The sequence below is a fragment of the Dermacentor andersoni genome, chromosome 5, assembly GCF_023375885.2.
Source record: "Dermacentor andersoni chromosome 5, qqDerAnde1_hic_scaffold, whole genome shotgun sequence".
Classification (NCBI taxonomy): domain Eukaryota; kingdom Metazoa; phylum Arthropoda; class Arachnida; order Ixodida; family Ixodidae; genus Dermacentor; species Dermacentor andersoni.
In genome coordinates, this window is record NC_092818.1 from 143,674,463 (window position 1) to 143,694,040 (window position 19,578).

General features: G+C 43.4%; 2 protein-coding genes across 4 annotated transcripts in view; one reads left to right on the plus strand and one right to left on the minus strand.

Annotated features, from left to right (window-relative positions):
• The first annotated feature begins 217 nt into the window (after positions 1-217).
• Positions 218-10,550, plus strand: LOC126531326 (uncharacterized). 2 transcript variants are annotated; one of them, XM_055071098.2, is made up of 5 exons: positions 218-408; positions 820-954; positions 1,807-1,951; positions 7,012-7,107; positions 10,398-10,550. In XM_055071098.2, exons 1-5 carry the CDS (start codon positions 352-354, stop codon positions 10,439-10,441), a joined length of 477 nt encoding a protein of 158 aa, XP_054927073.1. In that variant the 5' UTR covers positions 218-351; the 3' UTR covers positions 10,442-10,550. The 2 variants fall into 2 exon arrangements, with proteins under 2 accessions (XP_054927073.1, XP_050034782.1); XM_050178825.3 differs by lacking the exon at positions 7,012-7,107 and having other exon boundaries at positions 222-408.
• Positions 10,551-13,460: 2,910 nt separating this feature from the next.
• LOC126531309 (semaphorin-5A-like) overlaps positions 13,461-19,578 on the minus strand; it is a 165,303-nt gene continuing 159,185 nt past the window's right edge. For both annotated transcript variants that reach the window (XM_050178799.3, XM_055071099.2), the window contains 2 exons: positions 18,864-19,025; positions 13,461-17,102 (listed from right to left, as the gene is read on the minus strand). In XM_050178799.3, the coding sequence (XP_050034756.1) occupies positions 16,759-17,102; positions 18,864-19,025 (506 nt within the window). In that variant the 3' untranslated portion in view covers positions 13,461-16,758. The remainder of the gene's footprint in view (positions 17,103-18,863; positions 19,026-19,578) is intronic.

Here is a 19,578-nt window from a genome sequence, read left to right on the forward strand (position 1 = left end):
TTTTTTATATTTATTTTTCCCGCCTTTCGATGCGTTGCTCCATGGGTACAGCACTTATTTTAGCGTGCATTAAAAATACACAAGAGAAGCATAATATAGCTCTCTATAACAAATTTTTGTCCTTACACTGTGCATGAAATAAGACAAATTTAAGTTAATCAGGCAATGCTTTCATCAGTATAGTACACTGTGGGATGGGGTACATTTAACGGGAAAAGTCGCATCAATATCAACATCACCTCTAGCTGACGACCTTGCGAGAGTTAAATTTATCTAACGACTGGGAATAAAATCGTTTTGCCTGACAGTTCTTGCAACCCGTTTGTGGTAACTCCCTTATTCAAGTAAAGCATGTCTGCCATCACAAACTACGCATTAAAGATGCGAATTATTGTCCGGCTTCAAGCGGTGAGCAACGCAGTCGTGCGCATGCAGTGCAGGTGTTTCGTGCTCGTAGAGCGCTAACGGTTTATAGAAAATGTTTCGTGCTCACCTTCTTAGCGTGTATCATCACTGCACGTTAGTAATATCACTGCCTTCTTTTAAAATCTAATTTATCGTATAACTCTTTCGAGGTTGTTATCAGTACGTCTCCTGGCTGCGTTCTCCGCTCGGGGAGCACTACGGAGTTGATTTGTGAAATAAAGCTAAAACAACTTTCACCGCTACATATAACACAAGAACTCGTCTAGTCGTTATTAATCCTTAATACCTCGATCGTTGTCGTTATTGGTCAGCGCCAGTTCTCGCGAAGTGTTCTTACGTACGAACGGCTGTACTGACGTGAACGTAATTACGTCTAACTGTTTTGTTTTGTAGGCCAAGTGTAGCACGACCACAGCGCCAAAGGAGCCGGTTAAGAAGGGACAAATAGCTAAAAGGATTCCAACATTTGTGAAGCTTGAAGCGGGCAAAACGTATTCCTGGTGTGCCTGTGGTCTCAGCAAAAAGCAGGTAAGATATGCATCTGTTAACCTAGCGGTTATGCTTAGTACCGCGATAGCTAACTGAGGTTTTCTGTAACGAAATCCCGATGAGCCTTGTTTTAGCTGTGGCTTGACCGTATTATGGGGCCTTTAGCGATGCAAGTTTGTGCTCATTTGATTACTGAACTCCGATTTGTAGGGGCACTTAGTACGGATACAACGGTGGTAGTTACCTCTTCCACCTATCTCCTAACCTAACCGAGTGAACCTAGCCAGATTGTCTCATGTGTACCTACATCCACAGGTCGAGAGAATAAGTGGATACTCATTCATACTTCCTCACCAATGTTTCCGCAGGATCTGTACTCACAGGCACTCATCTGCACTTGCACTCGTTGGCACTCATTCACGTTCCTACTCACACGTACTCGTACTCACCAACACTCACAGGTGTTCATAGCCCCTTCCATTCACAATCGCCGGCACTCGCTCACGTTCATATACTTGCTACCACTCCCACTTACCGGCATTCAGTCATATACATATCTCCAATCACACTCACCTACAATCACTCATGTTCAAAATCCCTGTCACTGACTTCACTTGTACTCATACTATTCATACTCACTTCCACTCAAACTCACCGCTAATCACCCTTATGCATTCCAGTCCGCTCACACTATTCCTAACTCTCTATTCATGCCTGTGAAATGAGTGCGGCATGATTATGTATCAGTATACTAGTGAGTATATATGCCGACCTATGCCTATATCTGCTACAATCATCCTTATGTGAATTTATAAAATGTTTTTCTTCCTTACGTCTAAACAAATGCCAAAATGTCTTGTATTAAAATGTCTTTTGCCACATCCTTTATAGCCATTCTGCGACGGGACTCACAAGGGCAAGGAGCTTGGTGTTGGGCCGGTGCGCTTTACTGTTGAAGAGAGCAAGAAATACCTCCTGTGCAGGTGCAAGCAAACCAACAACAGGCCTTTTTGTGACCTGACACATGTCAAGACTTGTAAGTCATGTTTTGATGTTGTTAAAGTATAATTTCCATCAGTGTGACTTTCTCACCAGCACAGTGCAGTACAGAAAGCCTAGGGATTGTGTCAGCTACTTAGTAATGAGACCTGGCTTGGAGAATACAGGATAAGACACTGATTGTACACCACTGACCCTTCCATGAAGCTTCCATTAAGTTGACTTTGCTCAGAGGGGGAGTAAAGGGAGATAATGGAGGAGACATTCTTCTGGTTCTCCGTTCTGGTCAGCCAGCACTACCACACATGCCACACAAGTCACCATAGAACACTTTTTGTGCACATGCTTGTCATCTTATTTGTACTTGTTCATATGTATTCAACTCAAACCATAGGCATATCAAGTTACATGTAACGGAAACCTATATGTGTTGCAGCTATAACATTAAACGTCCATGCTCTAAAGCAATAGAAAACATCAATTTATGTCTTCCACATGCCAGTGAAGTTATCTCTATGATTCTTTCTGATGACAGCTTGCATGCGCATACCAGTTGTGAGAGCCTGTGCAACATGTAAGCACGAGTATCAAATGTATTCTTGTGCCGGCTTGAGAATCGATTGTGTTGTTACTTGGTTTGCCAACAGTTACAGTTCTACCGGGACAGTGCTTAAAAGCTTGAATATGGATTTGCAATGTCCATTCTTTCCATCATCCTTTACACTATGCTGTCATTGTTATCGTCAAGTCGTCATCACTATTGTGCCTTTGTTGCACCTGTGAGGAAGAAGATTGGCACACTGAAAACCCTGTTGCCATCGCATGGCTCGTACCCAGTTCACTCTGTGGCTGCACCCTACTTCCTGGTGCTGCATTTGTCGCTGCTGCTCCACGACCTTAATAAACCTCCTTTGCAATTGGTGGAGCTCCTATGTGCAACAGGAAATCTGGAACTTCACAATCGGACACTACAGCCCATCTTCATTATGCCGGAAGAAGGACAACCACAACCTGCTGCCCCAGTGACTACCATGGTCTGCCCTGGCCTGTTGCTTCAATGGGACCCATCCTTAACCCTTTGAGATGCTGTCTACACAATTGTGCACAGCAGGAGAGTGCATCAATAGCAAGAGCACTGATGAAAGTAGTGGTATTTAAAATGTGTTTCATACATCTTGAACACTGATTATTGGAACTGTGCTGCAATTTTGAATAACGTGCAGAATGTTTTAGCAAAATGAGTGGGAAGGTAGACGGCTGGGTGTTCTTACTCCGTGTCAGTATGTTGTATGTAGCAGGTTCATTCTTTCATTGTTTTTTACAATGTCATGCACCAGGCATAATTTTCAAGTGGCCGGATAAGTGCTTTTCAAGCTTTTCAAAACACGAAATAGTACATGTTCTCATATTTTGTGTTCCTGTAGTGAGTTTTCGCATGCAGTCGAAATTTTGTAAACTTGACAAAACTCGCTAAACAATTGAAAATTCTTAATATTTTCTGTAGCTGTACACTTTCTACGATTCTGAAGATGCAAGGCATGTGGTGAAAGTAACTTTTCAATCAATGGGATAAAGTGGCGTCTCAAAGGGTTAAGCAGTACAGAAGACGATGACGTAGAAGACTGGCTCGCTGACTACGACCATGTGAGCATCCGCAACCAAAAAACTGAATTCCGTGTAGACTTATTTGAGCAATGTTGCCGGCGTTTGGCACCACAACCACGAACGTGATCTCACGACGTGGGTGGTCTTCAAAAGTAATGTGACGGAGGTATTCGGGCGCCCCGCCATTTGCAAGCTTCGTGCTGAGCAACATTTGCATGGTCGTGCGCAACAGAGTGGGGAGACATTTGCCAGTTATATAAGAGATGTTGTCGACCTCTGTAACTGCGTTGATGTCACAATGGCTGATGCCAAGAAGATCAGGTGTATCTTAAAAGGCATTGAAGAGGACGCCTTCCAGATGTCGGCAAAAAATCTGGCAACAGTGTCTGAACTCGTCAGTCTTTGTCAAAGCTTCGATTAGCTATGCAAACAACGCGTAGCCACCTGCCAATCTCCTCCTCAGGCCACTTCAATGTTGAGCTTGCCTGTTGCCCTGGATCGCACTTCGCTGCTGCTACAGATCAAGGAGTTCGTCCGTGAAGAGGTTGCTCATCAGCTTTCTCTGATACCGCTTACACATGGCCAGTCGAGTTCTCCATTGGTGCCCGCTTTCCAATATGTCATCAAGGAGCAAGTAGCCAACCACGTTCTGCCTTCTCTCCAGCAGCCTCCAACTGCCGCTCCCCTGACGTACGCTGAAGTCGCTATGAGCCCTGCACCGCAGACCTACGGTCCCCTTCGCCTGCCTTTGTGCCCACCTGTATCATCTCCCGCCCGGAGAGTGGTGCAGTATGCGTGACCTCAAGACAATTGGTACACGGAAGACAACAGTCTGATTTGTTATTGTGACCGTGGCTGGACACATGGCACGTCACTGTCGGCTACTTACACCGAATGTCTCCAACAATGTGCGTCCATATGTGCCACGTTTCCAACAACGCTGCAACTATTCAGACAGCTTTGAATCTCCTTTATTGGAATTTTGTTCTGCCGTCGAGACCACATTCTCCACTCACCATTCACCTTCTCCTCGCTGCCGCTCCCTTTTCCCCGTGCACCGTTGGCGGAGCCCTTTGCGCCAGGAAAACTAAAGATCGCAGTTCAGGAGGCGAGAACTGCGGTGTCAGCGAAATGTATAAGCCCTCACACTTCCCCAAAAAAGGTTATTGAAGTTGCAATTAGATGGAACATTGACGCTGGCACTTTAGACACCGGCACTGCACTTTCAGCAATAGATGCTTGTACTTGCCGCAAAATAGGAAAAGTGACGACAATGCTTTCTAGAATGTCCCTTCAGACTGCCAACGCGCAGCACGTCGAGCCATCCGGCGCATGCACCACTCGTGTTGTCATTCAGGAAGTCCTTCATGTCATTGAATTTATCATGTTGCGGTCATGTTCACACGACGACGTCACATTAGGTTGGGACTTTCTTTCCACACATCATGTGATCATCGAATGCACCCGCGTCGAAATCTGTTTCCATTTTCTACAGATATTATCACTGACCACAAGGACCCTTGTCGTAAAATCACCATTTCAGAAGACGCCGTTATACCTGCGTGGTTTTTCGCTCTTTTCAGTATCTCTTGTGACTCTGTAAATGTCAGCACAGTACTCTTTACACCGTTTGAACTCTTAGTTCGCTGCCGATCACTACGACTACCATTCGCCGTCCTCAAGTTCAAAACTGGTGCCCCTCTCATGTGCGTGTCAAACCCATTGGCCAAACCAATTACTTTATGCCACTGTGAAAACCTTGGCAGAGCAGAGCCACTGACCTCATCTTCAATATTTGACACAATGGACGACTCCACTTATCTTCTCGCCCTCAAGGCATCGCCTCCTCAGTCACTGCCATGTTCTTTTGAGCCAGCTATTGCCAGTGACCTTATGACGACGCAGCACACTGAACTTCACTTTCTTCTAGGCTTCTCTTCCTTTTTTGACTGCCAAGCAACATCACTCGGCCGCACGACTGTTTCACACACTATCGACACTGGGCGCCATGCACCCATTCAGCAGCGTCTCTACTGAGTACCGGCAACTGAAAGATGCATCATCGATGACCAGGTGAATGAAATGCTGAAACGCATTGTCATCCAGCCTTCTAGTAGTCACTGGGCATCACCAGTCATCCTAGTTAAAGAAAAGAAAAACGGCACCATACGATTTTATGTTGCTTATCGAAGGCTTAACAAGGTTACCCGAAAGGATGGATACCTGTTTCGATGTATCGATGACGCACTTGACTGTTTGCAAGGTGTGGAGTTTTTTCCTCCTTAGATTGCTCTGGCTACTGGCAGGTGCCCATGGCTGACGCCGACTGTTCCAAAACCGCGTTTATGACACCAGATGGCTTGTGTGAATTCACTGTAATGCCGTTCGGTCTCTGCAACGTGCCCGTCGCCTTTGAATGCATGATGGACGGCATCCTGCGCGGCCTGAAGTGGCATACTTGTCTCTGTTACCTCGACAACGCTGTCATCTTTTCCTCAGATTTTTCAACCCGTCTTCGCCGTTTACATCAAGTTTTGACCTGTCTCCAGACTGCTGGCCTCAGTACCCGGATTGCTCCCTGGCTGTGCCCTACCTGCTGGTGCTGCATTTGTCGCTGCTGCTCTACGACCCAGAAAAAAACCCCTTTACGCATCAAATTCTTATCCTTAGCTTTACCATCGCCTTACGGAAAAGAAAATAACTGTTCGTACCGCCGCCCTAGAGTTTTCTGCTAAAACTGCTGGAGGGAACTGTGGCACTGTAGTCATTCGGACACCATTGGCATGATGGGTAATACATTCATTTTTATATAATTTGGCTTGGTTGCATTACGAAAGTAAATTCATCTTCTTTTGTTGTTGTTTGTGGCTCAGGTGTTCTGTGCTAGTTGTGCAACATTTCCCTAGAGCAGTGGAGTCCTTTGCGTTGAAAACTGTTATACCTCATCCTGTTATTTCATTCCAACTGCATAAATAAGTTTACAGTTTTCGGTACATGTGTTGCTATATCTGAATGGTTTGTGGGTCGTGGCACTCACCGTAGGTAACTTTTTAGGTGTACTAAAGAGTTGAAAAGGTAGCAGTGCAAGAAAAGACACGGATAGAGAGGGGATGACAAGGACTAGCGCTGGATCAGTGCTTGTCCTTGTTGTTTTGTCTCTATCTGTGTCTTTTGTTATGCTGTTGCCTTTTTAAATATCTGCCAACATGCCCTGTTTGTCGCATTAATCAAGTCTAAAGAGTTCTTTTCGCTTATGATGTTCTGAAAGCAGTGTGATGGTCACAATCAAAGAGTAAGTCGCACTAGTCATTGCCATACAGCAAACTTGAGGTGACTGTGGGTAAAACAAGGAGATTGTTCAAAGCCCAGTGGGGAGGTGGGGGTGGGCGGGGCAGAGTGGAGCTTGTACATATTCATGTAATGCTCATCAACGCTGGATGAAGTGCTTTACTGGGCATTCACAAAGGGTAAAGATTACACTTGTCAATGCAGGGAGCTCACATCACATGATGATGCCACGATATTGTGACATGGTGCGCCGCCAGCATATATCCCTGCGAGGGAGAGAAGGTATTGTTGCCGAGAGGAGTGAGCAGTCTTTGCTTACAGGGGCTCTGGAATTGTTTTTTGAGTAGGGGAGCAGGAGCAGGGGCTCATTTCTATCATGCAACCTTTTTTGTTATTGTGTAACCCAGGCTTATACTATATCAGAAAGGTCGGCACTCAGTGCTTGGAGGGAGGTAAGAAAAGGGAGGAGGGAGAGGAGGCTGTTTCCACTGTACAAGAACCACTGGAATGCGCTCCTCTGGTTCCAGAACTCCTACCTACATGGCAAGGGATCCAGCAGTGTTTTGTGTTGGTGTCTAGCAACCTTAACCAAATTTGTGCTCAAGAGGGTGGCAGCCATATTGCAATCGCTTTGTTGTTGTGGTCACCGCAGTCACAGTGGCCTTGAGTGGTATTTGTCGAATTCGTCATGCTCTCAGTTCTGATTGGCTCGCAGGTTTTTCTGATTGGCTCAGGAGGTAAGAACATGGCAGAACACCAACATGGCAGAACTTGACAGTGTCCAGAATAGGAATCCGGTCACAAACTAAACGACAACAATGACACTCTCGATGAAACGCATTGGGGCTGTTGTCATCAGCAAAAGATGAAGCGTAGTGTCGAGAGTGTAACCTGCCAAATTACTCTGATAACACTGACCTTCCTCTCCAATGGGCTCACCCATGTGAGTTGGGGAAGTCTATGGGGAATACTCCGTGACAATTGATGTCATGTTGCTCCTCCTATAGCCTTTGCAGGTATCTCCTTTGTGTGAATACCCCCTTACCAGCAGGGTGTGTAAACACTAGCACCAGATTTCCCTCTTGCAGTTTTGGTATGAAACTCCATGTCACCATAAATGGAGATCGAACTCATGCCTCTATGGCAGTGTGCATTTGGGAGCCAGACATGCATACCAGTGGACTAGTGTACAGCTTTGGGGCTTGACAATTTGTACAAGGCTTTTTGTGTAATGCAAACTCCGAGACTGGTGCCAAGTGTGTATGTATTTCGGAAGCCATCCTAAGAAATAGTGTAGTGGACAAATAGGGTGCTGCGGTGCATCACAAAGAAGTTGTACTTCTGAAGGCGTCAATGGCTCGCTGTGTGACCCTGCTGAGGGCACAGTAGATCAGCCCGGAAGCGAAGTAATCTGACGTCGGCCGATTTCTTATCTCCGGGAATTGAACTGAAATGAAACCAAAGCATCTTGAACCTGAACCCAAGCTGAACCAGTGCTTTTATTTTTAGTTCAATAACTTTATTGTAAGTCACCACTGCTCTTCATTCGTGCTGTTCTTAACGGGATCCTTGTCACTTTTAGTTTGGCTTTAAGCTTTACAGTCGACTTTCGTTAATTCGACTGTGACGGGACAGACGAGATTGATTGAATTATCCGGCGGGTCGAATTAAACAAGATGCAGAAAAAACGGCAAAGCACATCGCTGATTCATTTGACAGTATGTGCCAGGTTCTAACATGCCCCCGCGTCAAACGCGCGTCCACTTTTTGTGGGTGCAAAGTAGAAAGCTAGCATATAACTGACATTAAAGCTCCTAAACAAAGTATAAAACCTAAGGCGTATCCGATTTACTTGCAAGAAAAGCGGGAAAGGGTCTTATGTGTTGCAAAACTAAAACTTATTTTGTAAAGTCAGCTTCGCCGCATTACATCAGCGTTTTGCGGTAAAGTATATGAACGCCGCGAATGCGATTTTTGTTTTGTATCCGATTGCACCGCGCAGGAAATCGGATACAATATTCCAATATTCTTGAAAAATATAATAGATAAAAGGCACGCGTCAGATGCGGGTAAGTACCGTAATCAGACATTGTGAGCAACGGTTATTGCTTGAATATCTTCTCAGGGCAGGCCGAAAATAAGCGTTTTCGGCGGGAGATGACGTGTATTCACGCACTCATTGTCCTCTAAGCTCTGTCGAATCATGAATGGTCATGTTCGAATTATGCGGTGAAGGCCAATTTTAGGATAGAGATAACGAAAGTCTGGACCTATAGAAATGCATCACTGTCAGCTGGAATCAAATTAACTGTAAAATCGAATTTACCGTAGTCGAATTAACGAAAGTATACTGTATCTTGATGACATAAAGAACATTTTTAACACCTTTAATATTTCATACTGTATTTCCTCAAGCTTATAAGATTAATGTGTGCAAAATACTGTAGAGAGTAAGAGGGTCTCCGCCTGAACAACAAAAAGGGAGGATACTCTCTGAGCAAGCTTTCATTTAATCATTTGATCCACAGTGAATAACATGAAAAATATAGCATGAAGCAGATAGGCCATACGGCTTGATGTATGAAGTGAAACAAGAATGTTAGTGGCATGGCATTTCCCTTTGCTGCAGCTAGCCATATTTGCTGTTTATAGAGAATACAATACCTGCAGTTCCCTGTTAAAGCCTGTTTAAAATATTCCTTTAAAGCAGTGAAGCAGTGTGGTGTTTGTTACATATCTGTCTACACATACTGCAACATTTGCTGCTCCATATTCTTGTACATTGATAATTTTCTGCATAGACTGTTGTTTCTGCATCTCGAAAGCATTCAGCAAACACATTTATATCGTTTTATTTAATCTTGCTTTTCTGGCTTTAAAGAGACTTTTCTTTCTAAATTGTAAGTGTACTTTGCCTGAATAATGTTGGCACTGGTCCTTGTTAGAATGAAAAAAGAAAAGTGCAAACTGTGCATGTATTATCATTGTTGGAGCCATCTCTGTATTATCCATCTCAGAAAACACAGAAGGTGTGCGCATATGAACAGGCTTAAAAATTGACTGCACTGTCCTTGGCAAAATGTCTTGTTGCAAAGCCAGATTTAAAATGACAAAAAGAGGTGCAGTGGCAGCAGCATTGCTGCAGTTTTCATTTGCAGATTGCATGCTAAGAATTAACGTTAACACCTTGTTTATTCTTTTCACTCTGTTATGAACTCAGTACTGTTCATCTTGCAGTAATATAATTTTTATTGCTTGAGAAATTATTAGTTACCTGCCATGGTGGTGCAGCGGTTTCGGCTGCGTGCTGCCAAGCCTGAGAGTGTGGGATGAAAGTTTGCCCATATTTCGATGAGGGCTAAATGCAAAAATGCCCATGTACCACACATTGGGGGCTCATTAAAGAACCCTAGGGGTCAAAATTAATCCGGAGTCACCCGTTACGGTGTGCCTCGTAATCAGGTAGTAGTTTTGGCATGTAGAACTCCAGAATTTAATTTAATGGTAGTTGACTTTATTAAGCACAGCTGCCCTTGTTTTTGGAGGAAGAGCTTTGAGACTAAGCGCATGTGATTCTGTTTGCATTGCAGTTATTCCAGAGCCGGTTCGTGTGGCCCTGAAGATTAAACTGTAGTTCGAGAACAGTGCCTCATCCTCTTCTGTCCATGTAGAAGAAGATATTCGTAGTGTCCATAGGCAGCTTTTGTAAAAAAGCTTCAATAAAGGCTGTTAACATTATTTCATTTGGTGCCTGATACACAACACTTGTAAGTGTTGAGGAGCTCTCAATTGCCATTGCTATCAAATGGCCGATACACCAGGCGTAAAAATGTTGTGATGTGTGATGATAAGCACTTTCCATGTACTGTCATTGCTCTTCGACTCTAAAGACGAATACTCTCGTTTGTGCCAAATGTATGAGCTGTATTTGAAGTTTGTTATATTTAGACTTATTCTCAAAACTAGTGATACGGAACTGAACAGGGTGCAGAAGAGTAACCCACCGACACAAGTTGGTGTGAAACGGGTTAACTGATGTCATTGCAGTGTGCCGCATACACAGTGGCACATGCTCAGCAACCCAAGTTGGCCTCGGAGATTCACTGAAGAGTGACACATACCTAGTGGGCCAAGATGGCATCACATTCATTGAAGAGTGGCACAGACCCACTGCTCCAAGTTGGCATCAGAGAGGTTCATTGAACAACTGCACATATCCATTGCCACATATCTAGGGATCCAAGTTGACGGGAAAATGGTTTGGGACATAGTAGCTGAGAGAACAGGAGGACATTCGGCACTGGCATAGCCGCGGCAGCAGCTGAGGGAGCACGTCCTCCTGCTAAACTGAGGAAAGTTGGTAAAAGCAGGTAGCTTTCCTAGGAAACTTGAGCGGAGTCCACACCCAAAAGATGAGAATGTGGCAGCCACTAAGCCGACCACAGTGAATAAGCTCAAAATCTTTTTTTTTTGGGGTCAGCTCAGCTATTGTAGGAAGTTCCTGACCCAGGTGTCAACCCTGCTAGCACCTTTGTATGCACTGCTGGTAAAAGGCATGAAGTGACTGTTGTGAAATCATGAAGAACAAGCCTTCCTGGGAGCTAAAGCAGTGCTTAAAAATCTGAAGTTTCTGATACACTTTGATCCAAGTAAACCACTTCATTTGTTATGTGACACATCAATGGTAGGCATAGGAATGGTTCAGTCCTATCAGATAGATGTGGCGGACTATGCTATAGGGATAAAGTTGTGCCAGTTGTTGGACAGAATGCCCTACGGTGCAAGGCCTACGGTGCAAAGCTTTTCAACTTCTTCCGAGAGTTGGCAACTCTTGGCGCCGAAAAAGACGACATAGGTCGCACACTAGTGACCAATCTTAAACCATTAACAGAGCTGTTTAGCCCTGACAAAGCTATTCTCCAGATGGCCAGAAGTACAAATTTGTCTGTTACAAATGCAATGAGAACGCTCATGTGGACACCCTTAGTCAATTTCCGCTTCCCATTAAAGAACAAGAAAACAACCAGAACGAGACCCTAGAGCACTTCCTGTATGCTCAAACATTAGAGGCTGCACCTGTCGAGGCACAGGAACTAGTGCATCTGACTTGGGTGCATCATGTGCTACCGAAGGTCAAAAACTGGGTTTTGACCAAAGCACTGTGTTGTGTCGCCTTCATCTTTCATGCAATATTAGTTTGAACTATAAACCAATGCGAACTTGCCCACTTATCTATCTTCAGTTGCCTAATGTTGACGCTCATCAGCATGGCATTGGAGATGGGTGAGACACCCACATCAGGGAGTTTTAAAATAATTTCTTGAGTGGCAGCCCTCACAGATCCTTACCAGCAGAGGGGAAGCAAGTGCTTGGCTCTACTTCACCTCTGAAACAGAGCCATGCTGGATGGAGTCAACTCACAGTTCAGCTGCTTTTCATGTGTTAATGCAAATACTAGGCTAATTGGAAAATAAAAGCTTGTTGTTTCGAGCTAAAATATTGCCATTGGCTGAGTAGTGATATCACGACCTCCCATACAATTTGCTGAGACCTTCAAGTTTCATTGTAGAGCGTATGGCACAAAGGTACACATTGAGCAGTATATGGATGGCAAAATTGGCCACCTTAAACCTGCAGGAAGTGAAATGTGCTTCCTATTTTTCTTCACTTTATGCCGACATTCTGCAGTTCCACTAGTAAGACGGTGGCAATCTGACTTCACTTTCAGGGCACCATCTCCAGTCCAGAAATCTTTCAATCCTCCATAACTCGCATCCCTCATGTAAAGAAAGAAAAGATACAGGTATGTGCTGCTGCTACTAGTGACAGTGAATTGTAGTTTTCCTTCTAACGTAAAAATACACAACACGCAAGAGGCTGTAGCTGTAATACCTTTTCAATGCCTTGCAGTTCTGCTGTTACATCATGTTGCTAATGTTGTCAGATTTCAATATTCAAAAGAAAGAAATTAACCTTTTTTTATTGGAATTGCTCACAAAAAAAAAAAAAAACGAAAGAGATTAAATATGGCAAATCAGTTACCTGTAAATAAGGGAAAGATTATAGCTTCATGCTGCTGTCATGTGTGTAACAATTTTCCCCCATCGTGAACCTTCCTACATCCAGAAAACCGATCTGCCATTTTCAGTGTCCCTGTGCTTCGAGTTTTCGATTAATTTGGACCTGCTGTGCGATCTGTTTGCCTCCTGGTTAGCTCGGAAAGGCACTAATCCCAGGTTCGATTCCTAGACCCGGATGAGTTATTCAACTGCAAAGCTTTCTTTCTAACAAATCTATGGGCTTCCTTTGTAGCTTAATGGTACTATCGTGTGGATGACAGCTTATCTTTTAAAGTGATAGCTCTTAAGGCCCTACTGCGCAGTGAGCATGCCATCTGCAGCGTTCAGCGTGAGTGTCTACCAGTTACAGCGCTGTGCGTGCTGCAATTCTACCAATTGCAGAGTGGCGCACGCCGGGGGGGGGGGGGGGGGGTAAAAAAAATGAAACAGAAGAAAGCTATCGTGCATAATGTACACTGCAAGCGTTTCCGGGTAAAGATTACAGTTACATAAGCTGCAGCGGCCGGGAAGCGTGAGAAGCAGTCAGCGACCCTTTAATCAACCTAAATGTGCAAAACGCCTCAAGAATAAGTATAATCAGCAAAACAAAAAATATATTTTGCGGAAATCTTTTCAGCAATAGGAGGAAAACCCCCAGTCAGGAAACTGGAACTGGGCTTCACTCCAAGCCATCTGAGGCTTTGTTTTCAATTTGTTTAGACAGCTCTCATCATATGTGAACCATAGGTGTACATTTCATGCACTTCACATCACATGTGCGACACCACTACAGCTGAAAACACGGGGAATGTGGGAGATGGAAATTCAAGACGATGAGCAAAGCGTGAACAAGGTGGATACAGCTACACTACACTACACTACACTACAGCTGGATATCTTGCATCGGCCTGTCTCCTCTGACCTTGCTTTCAAAAGACTGAGTAACATGCCAAAGCTCTACTTCCCCATCCAATGTTCCTGCTCTAAACAAATAAATGACACTTGCTGCCTGTCATTCAGTGTTGGTCAAAGACATTTAGCCAGAAACTTTGTACTCAATACTAAAACTCAGAAGAAAAAAAAATTTTCTTGTAGTTACCTGTAGGCAAAACTAATCAATAAAGGGTTAATGCTATCACATTCTACTCTTAAAAGAGAAGCTTAAGCATTTCCCAAGGTTTTCTGAAAAAAATATTAAAGCATGCAGTGCTTGTGAATAAGAAATAATGAGCCATTGGATTGTTCTGATGTCTTTAGTAGGACACATCCACGCACAAAAAAAATAAAACATCTTCAGAGGCATAAAACTGACAGGCAGTATGATACACTGCTATCCTGGTTACATGTGACACCAAAACAAATGCATGCTGGAGGTTGTATTCACCTTTTGGCTAAATCATACAGCAAAGATTTCCCTTTTCAGACATTCTGCAAAAGTGCATGTTTTGATGACAGATGGTATCCAGAAATTTAAATAAGGTATCTTCTTTCAGTGTTGTTCACAAGCTGCATAATTAATGTGCCACAATGTTTAATACACTTACATGAGCGAATGTGGATTTCATGGGCACCAAATATATCTGAGAGAATGTTCTCTTATGTGTTAGCCAAATCACTTTTGGATAAAGTGATCACATCTTTGCATCTTGTGTCACAAATAACAGGCCAAAATGCACCCTGTAGTCAGTCGCATGTAACTGCCAGTCAACTCTAGGACATTGAATATAAAAGTGATAAAAAATGTTTTGGCACATCTGTCACAAGCGTAAGTTCAATAACCTTTTTGTGTGTGTCTCACAGTATATAAACTTCCATCTTTGCCACATAACCAACTATCTGTACAGCTGAGAAGAAATTTACAGCTAAGCTTATCTACAGGCACACGCTATATACAAATGCAAATGCAGTATTGGTCCCAAGTGAAGGAAGGATTAGTTGATAAGGTCTGGTCTCACCTTCAATGTAAGCAAACAGACTTGCTGTTGAAGAGCCAAGCATATTGCATGGTGTGCATTTGAAACTTAAGTTTACTTTGCCAGAGCCGAGGCATTTTGAAATATTTATGAAATCTTATAGAATTGGTGCTTATTTTTTTTCATGTCCATGTTTAGTAAAAAAATCACATGCAGAGAAAAGTTTGTTGCTTGAATTTGTAATTAACCTTCTTAGATTGAGCACAGCTCCCAAAGTAAGGTCTAAAATAGGAACACAAAAATGTAAGGCATATGCAATTACAGTTGATGTTAAAATTGAATGTCAAGCACACGTACACTGTCATCGAAGGTTTGCATAAGACTTCACATCAAATGGCTGACTTAGTGTGTATTATTGACATGTTAATGTATTTAGTATTTTGTTTATATATCTATATATGTACTTTCCCATTCTACAGACACAGACAAAACTGTTGATGGTGACACATGATGTGCTATGCACTGTCCACTGCAGTTCAAGTTCAAGAACATGATCAAGCAGTCACAAACACAGTTCTTGTTGTTCACCACTTCCTCACAAATTAGTGCACAAGCGTCTTATGAACACAAACAGAAATGCAGACATGAACTGAAGACATTGGTGTCGTGCTGAAAAGATGAGTCCAAGGCCTTACTAAAACTCACCACTCTTGTAACCCTGTGTAGTAGTGTCACTGGTGTACTATTTCTCTGTCACACACTCAGCAGTTTAAACACTAACAGCACCGTACGCATGCAGCTTGTGGGCTTGATGTCATCATGTAGCACACCCTATGTCCCATGTTCTCAAGGCACAACAGTGTAGTTTTTTGCATTGTCAATCTTGTCCCCATAGCCTTGGTTCACACAGCACAGATTGAATGCACCTTGGATCCAAGAAGCAACGATTTCACATATCATTCTTGATGAGCTTTTTGTGTCCTCTTTTGTGTTGAGACTGCTGCAGCACTGCAAACGCTTGCAGAAAAATATAGGACAATGTTTCTGCACATCCCTTTAGTTCACTTCATTTGTGGTTCCTCACGATACACTGTTATGGTTTGGCTGTGATGTTTTGCATTTCACAACTGTCTGCTTGTCAGGAACTGTGTTGTACAACAATGCATCATTCACTTGGTGAATAGTTCAGTAGCTGGAGGGGCACACCAAGTACTTAGATGATGCTTGACCACACCTGTGCTTTTAAGTCACTCCTGTCAACCTGTTGTGGTGTTGACTTTTATTTCATTGGGTGATTTCTCTGCACTCCTTGAGTTGGTGTTACATTATCTGTGAACACTGATGGTGGCAGGGCGCAACTCGGATTGTTTGAAGCTGAAAGTTCTACTTCTGCCGTAGGCTTCGACACCTCTGTACCAAACTGTTATCTGGCTCTATTCATGGTGATGATTATCACGGCAAGCAAAATATCATTTAAAGGCACTTCATTGCAGGTGCAGCATTGTAGCCATGTTGCAGTAAACTGTGTTGCTTTCCAGGGAACTCTGGTTGTGGACCAAAAGGTCTCAAGCAAAATTTATGTTGAGGGCTTTGGAATTGCATTGCTTTAAGGCACAAGTGCACCGAGCACATGTTTCGCTGCTCATTGTCGGAGCATATATTGCGCCACATGAAATGTGAGCTGGCAGTGAGTGCAGGCTTACAACTTCCATACTGTCGCAGTGAAACGGTGCAATATGGCATCCTTCTCTTTACAAGTCTTCAGGACTGATATAAGATGTGTTCGCTGCTTGCAAGCATCGCCCAGTTCGCGCATCTTGAACCCTTGCTGTTTCGCTAAAAAATATGAGCCCAAACACATCCGCTTCGCATAGCAAGTGACAAGCTGTAATCTTGTTCGCTACGGGTCTGTCCACAGCACAGTGTCTTCGAAAGTGCAGCAGAAGTTTCTCTTTGACTGCTTCTCTTGTCCCACGACCTCAGAAATTGTGGTCAGAATGAATCTGTGCCCTGAAGCCATTCCGTTTGATAGTAGCCTCTTTTTGAAACTTTCCTCCGGGTGATGTGGTCAGAGTGGAGAAGTTGTTCTTGTACTGGGAGTGAGGCACGTAAGTGTTGCCCTCAGCCTGTACCAGTGGTGTCCCCAGGTGTTTTGGCGCCAGGGGGTCGCGGCTGTGGTGCCGCTTGGTGTAGCGGTACATGGCCAGCGCTCCTACCAGCGCACCCAGAACGAGGCATGTAATGCAGGCTCCCACCAGGTGCTCTGTTCGAATTTCACTGCCTCCACTGTCACGTTGCTCTTCCAGGCCAGGTAGGATGGCAACTGCAACATGGGAACAAATGCGTCCTATATCCACATGACTTTACTTGGGATTGTTATTATTCCTACCTAAAGGCAAATGCATGACCAAAATGTGGTTAAACCTCATTATAATAAAATTACATCTGGCATTCATTGTAATCATGCTCCCAAGCATATATCAACAAAGAAAAACTAATTAATTTTGGATTTACTTCATTGTATATGCATTTGTAATGTCAAAGTTTCACTTATCATGGATTATACAAGCTCAACTGGTGATTTAACCAAAATTACATTCAATAAAAACTGCTGATACCCACTAGAATTGTGTAGGAAACATTTTGACAGCTGGAGGAACAACTTACACAATGTAGGTTGTGTTTACAAACTTCTTGGTCACAGCACATGACTGAAATGTTTATGCTCTAATATTCAGGATCACAGTGACATTACATGACTTGCTGGATGTCTCAGTGATTGCAAATGAATTTAAAAGGGAAGCTTTCTATGTCTCACTGATTAGTCCATGAGCGCCGAAAATGCACTGCAGGAATGCCAACTTACACCCTGCGTAGAACACTGCAGTTCACATTTGCAGTTGTACCAATAAGAACAATGGGAACAATGTCGTGCTCTCGACCAATGGGAAAACTCCATGCTACCCAGACGAACTGTGCATCTGTGTGTGTGTGTGTGTGTGTGCGTGTGCGCGTGTGTATATATATATATATATATTTACTGTGCAAGTGCAGAGTCGTCTGCAAAAGTGTGAGTGTGTGCATGTAATCAATGGCTACGTGATCTAAAATAAAGGCTATACAACTTAACGAAATGTGTATGCATTCAACTTCAACATTCAAAAAATACAATCCTAAACAAGCAATCGAATCACATATGAATAGCATCGAGTCGCTCAGCATTTCTTGGGTTCGTTGCATGGTCATTGGCTTTGAACTTTGACTTTGATTCAGTTTGCATTGGGGGAAAGCTTCACATTCAACCATCTTTCTTTAAGAAAGGGGCTTTGATTTTTTTGGCTAACTGTACATCAGCTCACAAAAGCTCTCAGAATGTCGCAACTGAGAAAAAGCTCAAACACTTACTTGCCTAAGCATGCTGTCTACACATGACAGATGTTTTCTGCACTTGAATATGGGCTCTACTGACTATATGGCTTGTGAATTACTTGATAATTTTTTCGATTGACCTGTTGCCTTCCGAACACCTTCGTGAACAGGTATACTGAGCTCGGATCTGTTACTAGTAGCAACATGCAGGTACATAGCTGGCTGTACCTTCTGCACCATCTGCTAACGAAATTGGTGCTTATGATTATGTACAAACATGCGCTAAAATAGACCAGGCATGTCTTCGGGGCCACACCTATCCGAATTAGGATGCTAGTTGTGCCATATATGCATTGGCTTTCACACACACTGCCATCAATCCACAAAGTTGTGGGCAGTTGTAATAGCGCTGGTTGTTGTCAGCAGACATATCAGGCAGTTACTGTTGACCACAAGCTTGCATATAGCCACAAACAGATCTGAACTCTCTACATATAGGGATGCGCTAGTGACTACTGCCTCTGGAGAGCAACATTACATGTGAGCCAGCTACTACTTGTGTTCCCTTCAATTGTACATACGTGTGCTTGCAAGTGCTGAGCAAAGTTTGAAAATATGTGGTGTCAAAGGTTTTCACAAACTACTGCCGCGACCTCCTATCTAGGACATCAAGGTACACACTGTGTACGAAACTTATCAAAGTAAGTAGACTCACCTGTCTCTTGGCCAGCGATACACATGCGGCTTTCACGAGTTGATCCTCTGCATTGAGTTGGGTTGGGGTCAAGAATCATGCATGTTCGACGGCGATGCTGCTCATTGTTGTGGTCACACAGTGACCACACAGACCACTCAGTCCATTCTTCCTCCTCAGGCTCTGCAGAAAAAAAAAAAAAAAAAAAAAAACGAGTTCTTGGTCATTGTACGACTTGCAGAGAAGCCAAAGCCACCATGCTGGCTCTCTTCTGTACGGCACAGTACAAAATGTGTGGCTACACACAAGGTTTAATGAACAGTGCTCATTCACAGTACAGTATACAATCAACTTCTATTAATTTGACTTTAGGGGAACCCGCAAAGTTGTTTTTATTCATCCAGACTATGTGGAAAACAAGCTGTGACTCCTGAATATAAATTATTGAGCTATAACAAGTCCAGTTATAATGAGTCCAGTTTTACAGAAGAAGTGGATATTGCACAGTGAATTTTTGTGTACAACAAATGCACCACAACAGCAGTTTATGAGAGGTGCGAGCTATGTGCTGGTTTTAAAATTGACAAGCTAGCTAGCCCCTTTTATTCATGGTGTCCACATAAGAAGATGCAAAATCTGCCTGTGCTTCTCGCTCAGTGTCAGAAAAAAGAAAAGAAAAAGGTTTCTGTGTATAAACAAACACAAAGAGGTGTGTGCAAAACCAGTGCTCAAAGTT